The 8,749-nt window shown below is 51.4% G+C and overlaps 1 protein-coding gene across 1 annotated transcript; it reads right to left on the reverse strand.

Annotated features, from left to right (window-relative positions):
• Positions 1 to 3,073: 3,073 nt before the first annotated feature.
• Positions 3,074 to 8,513, reverse strand: LOC119242611 (uncharacterized). The gene is given in 12 exon segments (XM_037508144.2): positions 3,074 to 3,814; positions 3,817 to 5,319; positions 5,322 to 5,474; positions 5,477 to 5,734; positions 5,737 to 5,955; positions 5,958 to 6,545; positions 6,548 to 7,303; positions 7,306 to 7,404; positions 7,407 to 8,093; positions 8,096 to 8,182; positions 8,185 to 8,364; positions 8,367 to 8,513. Coding segments are annotated over 12 exon segments (5,082 nt in total). The 5' UTR covers positions 8,452 to 8,513; the 3' UTR covers positions 3,074 to 3,347.
• Between the last annotated feature and the right edge of the window lie 236 nt (positions 8,514 to 8,749).

Below are 8,749 nucleotides of genomic sequence, written 5' to 3' on the forward strand. Positions count from 1 at the left end.
TGCTGAGCAACCTTCCCAGGCCGGAGCGTTCATTGCCGGTTCTTGGGCAGACCAGTAAAGGAATCTTTAATGCTGAACAGGGAAATCAGCCTGCAGGGAAACAGCAACTGAAGCTACCCTCCGCCCCCATCAGAGTGACACCACCCTGTTATCCGCTCCCTTCTAGGCCCAGGTGTGTGCACCTTGTGTGCACCATGTGTGCACACATGCTCGTGGTGGTGCTCCCTGGGCCCAGGTGTCCATAATCGTGGGAGGGGGCAAAGCCACAGGTGCGGTCACAGAGGCCAGTAGCTGGAAGGGCGCAGAAAAGCCTGATTCACCCATTGACACTACAGCAGGCAGCAAAATTCCTGCCCTAATGAAATGATTACAATTTTGAGAAAAATAGAATAATGACAAGGGGTTTTGTGTGTTCCAAAGGAAGAAATCAAAACCAAGAGACAGAGGCTAATGAAGGATGATGTTTTAAATTTAAGGGATTTAGGAAAACACTCTCAGAGACCTGGATGGCCAGGAAGTGAGCTACATGGTCATCGGTCAGAATAACATTTCCAGTAAAAGAAACTACAAGGAAACAAAGTCCTTAGTTATGTTAGCACTGATGTCAGAAGTGCTGAGAATCTGGCTTTATTTCAGGCACATCATCCTCATAAATGTTTAGTCAATAAATCCATGATTGATTAGGAAGAAAGTTAACATACCAATAGGAGTTTCTGATCCGACCCTCTGTGTTGGTGCTGTCAAACCTCTCCTACTGTTGTGCCCACGTCGACCAGTGCAGCCCCCAAGGACACAGACAACCGATGCAAGGGCACAAAGGAGTTTAATACGGGCTCGAGACCGGGCCCTCGACACGCACCGATGCAACGGCAGAGGTCGAGAGCCCCGAACAGAGGAAGCTGGGACATCTTATAGGGTCGCGAGTGGCGGGAACTTTGAAAGAAGTTGGCAATTATTCATTGGCTACTACAAAGGCACTTTGGGCGCGCGCGGTTACAGTTTCAAACTGATTGGACGGTTAGAGATGCTGTCCCATTTATGGACAGGACTGCCCTCATTGGCGGCTGGGGTGGTCTGCTTTTTCGTCACCAAGTGGAGTGAGGGTTGTGACTGCTGAAACTATCTCCGGAATGCGGCTGGACAAGGACTAACATATCAAGGTGGAGGATATACAAAATGGCGAAACCTCAGCTAAGCTTGGTTCCACATTTCCCCATTTTTTTTTTTTTTTTTTTGAAAAAAACGGCTAGTCAGTTAAGAAAATAACACAGCTACCAAGCCTTTTATCAGTTAGTCAGTCTCAGAATTATGGTTACGTTTAGTCACATTATGTGTCATTTTGTTGTTCATTCACAGGGTTATAGGTCCAGTAAAAGTTCTCAGCCACAAATGAGAATTACTCTGCTTAAACAAGAGATGTTTCTTTAGTTGTTTTTATCCCTGAAGCCTTCCTAAACTCCTTAGAGGTCCTCTTTGTACTGTTCCTGAAACTTGCTTAATCACCCTAACTCGCCCTATGTCTCATTCCTCCCTTTTGGGAATGGAGCCCCTAACTGCAGTCAGGGAAAAGGGGCGTCGTTCTGATCAGTAACTGCTTCCTGCTGAAAGTGGGCGATGAGGGGAAACAGTCAGGGCTCCACTTCTATGTATTGGGAGGGGTCCTGTTTTAGGGGTTGTTGGGGAGAGTTATATTGGCGTAAGGGGGCATATTGGGAGCGCAGCACCATTAACTGGACCGTGTTTACCCGTTGTTTAATAAAGGCCACGAGTCGATTAATGACACAGGGCCCGATAGACAGAATTAAGAAGAGGGTAACGACTGGGCCCAGAAGAGGCAAGAGATAGGGCAGCCATCCTCCTAAGCCTTCCCAAAGAAATGCATTGTTGTCTTTTAGTTTTTTTCTCCGGTGTTTTAGTTCCTCTTGTAATTGCTTAATTTTATTTCTAACTATTCCTGACTTGTTAGCATAGAAGCAACATTCTTCCCGCAGGTAGAGACAGATGCCTCCTTCCTTTGCTGTGAGAAGATCTAGCCCGCGGCGGTTTTGCAGGACCACCGCGGCCAAAGAGTCTAACTGAGACTGTAACTCTAAGGTTGTATCTGCTAGCCGCCCAATGTCCCCCACCAGCTGAGCTGAAATTTTTTGGTAAAGGTTAACAGAGGTCCCAATTCCAGCAACTCCGGTCCCCACTCCGGCTGCCACCCCCAGGCCGAGCAGTAGTGGGGTAATTATGGCCCGCTTATGTCCGGCAGGCACAGACTGGATGAGCTGTATGGGAAGGCTTTGGTTGCCTGGGACCACTCCCACATCGGGCATGAGATATGTTAAAATGCACAAGCCCGACCAGTTAGCAGGGAGTACGGGGTAGGCTGTGGTGCCACAGAAGAAAATAGTGCCCAGTGCCGGCGGGCACATAGAGGCAGAGCCATTAAAACTGGGCGCCTTAGTTGCACTGACTACTGAACTGCAGAGTACCTTATTTACTTGACCCACTCTTAAGGTCCCATTGTGACTAAGGCATGGCATCTGAGCAACTGTTGGGGAGAGCTTGACATTATTGATGGGCAAGGTCTGGTTACACGTATGGGTTGGGCCCTTTAGGTTTGTCCAATTAATCCAGTTGTACACAGCAGGGATCGCTGTGTAATGGGGGGGTCCTTCTCTTAGACATAACCAGCAATCGCTGGCCAGGGTTGGGTTGGTCTTGTTTAAAAATTGTAGGGCTGAGTCTAACATGGCCTGTACTGTCTTTTTTAATTTAAGGGAACCCACCGGGCCTGGGATGTGTATCGGCTTGAACCACCGATCCTGTGTTTGGGCAACTTGTTCAAAAACCCTCTGAACTTCCTGCTTTCGTGCGTGGTCTTGCACACCCCCACCATCTGTCATCCCCCAGTGGGTTTGCAGAGTCCAACAAAAGGGTTTTCCTGCTTTGACAGGGCATACATATCCCGCGTTATTTCCTAAGGATATACCAGTCCAGAAAGTTTGATTGGACTCTGTGCACTGATAAACAGTAGACCTTTCATAGCACTGTGAATGAACAAAGGTATAGGCTGAAAAACTCCCCCCTCTTTACAGTGATTGCAACTTTCATTTTTAGGCGGCATTTGATTTAAACGCTTCCAACAGACCACCCTTCCCACTGTACCTGGACATCCATGGGTGGTGCCCTTAATCAGGGTCGCCACAAACAGAGGAACTCCCTTAAGGCTGCAAGCACGCTTACTAACATAGCACTTGCTCTGAATATGACCGAATATGCCTTCGGTGATGCACCGTCGGCAGGGATCCCAGTCAGCCCCGACAAGGAGAAAACAAAGGAAGGACAGTAGGTAGCCAACATTACAGTTTGGTGTCATTTTTCACGGCGTGGGCAGTGGTCTGGGAGCGATGGGTTGTAGCCGGGAGCGCCTGAAGAGTCAGCTTGAGTGGATTGGTGGGATGCTTCCGGGCTCGCCACTGCAGCTGGGAGTCGTCAGTTGGTGCCGTCTTGACGTGTGAGTGATGAACCCAGGCCGCGATGCCGTCCACTTTGAGTGCGGTGGGTGTGGTCAGGAGGACGATGTAGGGACCCTTCCACCGGGGCTGGAGGCCACGACCGTCGGTCTTGTGTCGGCGGACAAGGACAAGATCTCCAGGCTGAAATTTGTGGGCTGTCTGAGAAGGTCCTCCCCCTTCATAGAGCGCTCTGAGGCGGGGCCAGACCTCCTGGTGAGCCTGCTGTACAGCCCACACAGAAAGAAAAAGTTCACAATCAGAAGGCAAATCACAAGCTAACTGCGCACCGTGCGGTGTGGTTGGGGGGCGGTTCCATAGATAATCTCGAACGGAGACAGACCCAGACGATAAGGGGAATTGCGAGCCCGGAAGAGGGCATAGGGAAGGAGAGTCACCCAGTCCCCGCCAGACTCTAAAGTTAATTTAGTTAAAGTTTTTTTTAAAGTTCTGTTCATTCTCTCCACCTGCCCTGAACTCTGGGGCCGATAGGCACAATGGAGCTTCCACTCTGCTCCCAGGGCAGAAGCCACAGATTTCGATACCTGAGAGACAAAGGCTGGTCCATTGTCTGACCCAATGGTCACTGGAAACCCAAATCTAGGAAAAATGTTTTCCAACAGGATTTTGGCTACCACTCGAGCTGACTCACCTCTTGTCGGGAACGCCTCCGGCCATCCGGAAAACGTGTCCACCAGGACCAGCAGGTATCGATAGCCAAATTTACCTGGTCTTACCTCGGTGAAGTCTATTTCCCAATGGACCCCCGGGCGCGTTCCTCGCGGCCTCATTCCTGGTTCACCGGTTGTCTTGGTGGCGTTTACCATGGCACACGACTGGCAGGATGCCACTACTTGTCGCACGGTACAGGTTGCGTCCCGGACATGGAGGTTCTATTGCCTGATTAGAGTTAGAATTTTTCTCTCTCCCAAATGCGTGGCTCGGTGCAAGCGCTGAATGAGATCAGTGGCCAAGTGTGCTGGCAAGATGGCCTTAGTTTCTTGGGTGTACCACCAGTGTCCCAAAGAAAAAGCACCCGGTAGAGACTGTATGTAGTCAAAGTCCATAGCACTATACTCTGGGTCTTCCGGCAGCTGCGGGTCCCCTGGGTCTGGGAGTTTTACTGTCAGGGCATCTACCGGCATTAGGGCAGCTTGGCGTGCTGCCTCATCCGCCCGCTTATTACCTTGAGTTGGAGTCGAGGAGTCCTTTTGATGACCTGGATGATGTACTATAGCCAGCTTACGTGGTAGCCACAGCGCTGCCAGGAGATCCATAATTTCTTGAGCGTTTTTAATGCCTTTGCCGTCGGAGGTTAAGAGCCCGCGCTCTCGATATATGGCCCCGTGTACGTGGGCCGTGGCAAATGCATATCTGCTGTCAGTATACACAGTTAAATTTTTCCCTCGAGCCAAGGTGAGAGCTTTGGTTAGGGCAATTAGTTCAGCCTTTTGAGCGGACGTCCCGGATGGCAAAGGCTCAGCCCATATGACTTCCTGCATGGACACCACTGCCGCCCCTGCCGCTCTTCGGCCCTCGTGGATAAAACTGCTCCCATCCGTAAACCAAACCAGTCCGTCCGGCAGAGGGTTATCTCGCAGATCAGGGCGTAACCCTTGGACCTGGGCCAAGATATCAACACAGTCTAGATGGGCCTCCAGGTCAGGGGCAGGTAGGAGGGAGGCGGGGTTTAGCCCCGTGGGTGGCGAAAAATTGACCCTCTCTGGGTTGAGCAATAGGCTTTGGTAATGCGTGATTCGGGCATTACTCATCCACCTCTCTGGCGGCTGCCTGAGGACTCCTTCCACCGCATGGGGGTGGTTATGGAAGTAACTTGTCCCAGAGACAGTTTTTGGGAGTCCTTGAAAAGGAGGGCAGCCGCTGCCACCATGCGTAAGCACGGTGGCCAGCCGGACGCCACCGGGTCTAACTTTTTAGACAGATAAGCCACAGGACGCCTCCAGGGGCCAAGGACTGAGTGAGCACCCCTTTAGCTATGCCCTTTGCCTCATCTACGAACAAATGGAAAGGCTTTGTAATGTCCGGAAGACCCAGGGCTGGTGCAGACAGTAAAGCCCTCTTTAAGGACTCAAAGGACTGCTGCATCTGGGGAGTCCACTGAAAAGTTACTTTTTCCCGGGTAGCCTCATACAAGGGTTGGGCCAGGTCTGCGAATCCAGGTATCCATAGCCGGCAAAACCCAGCAGATCCCAGGAACTCACGTACCTCCTTTTGGTGGTGGGTGTCGGTAACTCGGGCAGGCAAATTTGTGCCTTTTTTGCGGAGACGCGGTATCCCATCTGGCCCAGTTCCGTCAGTAATTCGGCTGTTCCTGTTCGGCAGGCCTGCTCACTTTCCGCTGCAAGTAACAGATCATCAACATACTGGAGCAAAGTTAGTTCGGGAAATCGGCTGCGGAATTTTCTTAAATCCTCATGAAGGGCCTCGTCAAAAGGGTGGGAGAGTTTTTAAACCCTTGAGGCAACCTTGTCCAAGTTAATTGTCCACTGATGCCCCGTTCCGCATCCTGCCATTCAAAGGCAAACATTTCCTGGCTTTGGGGTGCTAGTGGTAGACTAAAGAAGGCATCTTTTAAGTCCAATACTGTGTACCACACATGAGTAGGTGGCAAGGCACTCAGCAAGGTATAAGGGTTTGGGACTGTGGGGTGGATATCTATGACCCGTTTATTTACTTCTCTGAGGTCCTGTACCGGCCTGAAGTCTTGCGAGTGTGGTTTTCGCACCGGTAACAAAGGGGTGTTCCATGACGAATGGCATGTTTTAAGGATACCACTGTCCAATAGCCTCCGAATATGAGGCGTTATTCCTGCCTTGGCTTCTGCAGGCATAGGGTACTGTTTTACCCGAATGGGTTCAGCCCCAGGCTTTAGCTGGACTATAATGGGTGGTCTGTGGGACGCCAGGCCAACGCCCCCGGTTTCTGCCCAAACATTCGAGAAAGATTCCATCCACCACCCAGAAAGGGGTGGGTGATCTGGCGCCACCAAAAGGTGGTACTCATCTTGAAGGGAAATCGTGAGGACGTGTAGGGAGAGCCCTTAAAGTCCTTGATTTCAACACCTTCCTGTCCAAATGAGATTTGCGCTCCTACCTTGGTTAAAAGGTCTCTTCCAATTAATGGGTACGGGCATTCAGGAATTACAACGAAGGTGTGCGAGACCTGACCTTTTCCCAGGTCTACAGATCTTTTCGTGGTCCAGGGATACTGCTTGCATCCCGTAGCCCCTTGCACCCACGAAGTTTTACCGGAAAGTTTACCCAAGGGTTCCGTGAGGACTGAATGCTGTGCCCCCGTGTCCACAAGGAAATTAACGGGTCTCCCCTCCACTTTTAAGGTTAGCCGGGGCTCGGGGAGGGTCGAGCCCTGACGGTCCTAGTCACTGTCATCTCTTGTGCCCCCGAGCACCAGGACAGGAGTGTCAGAAACGGCGGGGTTGTTTGAGGTTATTCCCCGTTTCTTTGGGCAATGTTTGGCCCAGTGTCCTTTTTGAGTGCAGTATGCACATTGATCACGCTGTAGGGTCCTGCCTGTCCCTGTGGAGCTGGGGCGGCGGGAGGGGTGTAGCTTACCCGGGTTGTCCTTTTGAGTGACGGCGAACAGGATTCTGGCCATATCCCGAGTGTGGCGTGCGTTTTCAGCCGCCCTTACCTTCCGTTCTTCCTGGCGGATGCGGTCTTCTCTTTGCTCAGGAGTTTCACGGCGATTGTACACCTTTTCTGCCACCTCCATAAGATCTCGAATAGATTTTTCTCCCAGCCTATCTATTCTTTGTAGTTTTGTTTAATGTCAGGAGCCGCCTGGTTAACAAAGGCCATTACCACCGCGGCCCTGTTCTCCGTTGCCTCCGGATCCATAGGAGTATATTGCCGAAAAGCTTCATGAGGCGTTCTAGAAAAGCCGCGGGGGTCTCCTCCCTTCCCTGCTGCACATCCCCTACCTTGGCCAAATTGGTGGGCTTGCGGGCTGCTGCACGCAACCCTGCCATTAGAGTCTGGCGGTACACCCGGAGTCTCTCCTTACCTTCAGCCTGGTTAAAATCCCAGTCAGGTCGGGTCAAGGGAAACACTAAATCTATGCGGGCCGCGTTTGTGGTGGGTGTGCCATCTTCTCCAGGGACTAATTTCCTGGCGGCCGTCAGTATACGATCTCGCTCCTCAGTGGTGAAGAGGACCTGCAAGAGCTGTTGGCAATCATCCCAGGTGGGCTGATGAGTAAATAGAACAGTGTCTAGGAGATTAACAAGGTCTTTAGGGTTGTCAGAGAAACGTGCATTTTGTGCTCTCCAGTTGTAGAGGTCACTGGTCGCAAACGGCCAGTAGTGCATGGGCTGGTTGCCCTGCTCATTAGGCAATCCTGCCACACGCAGGGGCAGCACGGTGGAATCCGGGGAATTCGCCTTCACTGAGCGGGTGCCTGCCGCCGGACCCTGCCCACGAGCCCCGCCCGCCTCTGGGGGAGGGTGGTCAGCCGACCGCAGGAGTTGGGGAGGGTTACTACAAGGGTTATGATAGGGTGGTGGAAATAGAAGTTCCTCCGGGGTAGAATCTTGGATAACCGCAGGTGCCGACGGGTGTTGGGGTGGGACCCAAGCAGTTTAGCCGGCAGTACGGGTTGTGCCTGTAACGACAAAAATGGCTTTAACCAAGCAGGGGGTTCTGGACTAGATCTTGCCAGACTAAGATATACGGGAGTTGGTCAGGATGTCCGAATTTTTTTTCACTGGTGATGATTTCCTTTACGCGACGGACAATCTGTAAATCAAAAGTTCCCTCCGGGGGCCAACCAACTCCGAACTTCGGCCACTCTGAGGAACAAAAGGTGATTAGAGGGGATTTTTTATATTTACACTGAGGTCCGACCCTCTGGACCTGACATCTTTAAAATGCTGTAAAACAACGGATAGAGGGGTAGATGGTGATTGACCCATGATGACAAATGCTAGAAGTACAGTGGCTGTCGTCACAAGAAACAGGCCAAAGACTGATTTTTCAAAAGCCCCCAAAAGGGGTATCTGCTTCCCCGCAAAGGGTGTGGCCTTCCTAACATGTGGTCCGGGGACGTCTCCCGCGGTCCACGCCGCGGCTTTCAAGTGCGTCCACTTAAGCCTGACCCGGCTATTGAACAGATTTTCAGGTTTGCAAACAATTACAGCTTTTACAGGTACAAAGTACAAAAGATACAGGTACTAAGTACAAAACAGCTTCTACAGGTACAAAGTACAAAAG

The sequence above is a fragment of the Talpa occidentalis genome, unplaced genomic scaffold (assembly GCF_014898055.3).
Source record: "Talpa occidentalis isolate TD23 unplaced genomic scaffold, MPIMG_talOcc4v2.1 talOcc4.123, whole genome shotgun sequence".
Classification (NCBI taxonomy): Eukaryota; Metazoa; Chordata; class Mammalia; order Eulipotyphla; family Talpidae; genus Talpa; species Talpa occidentalis.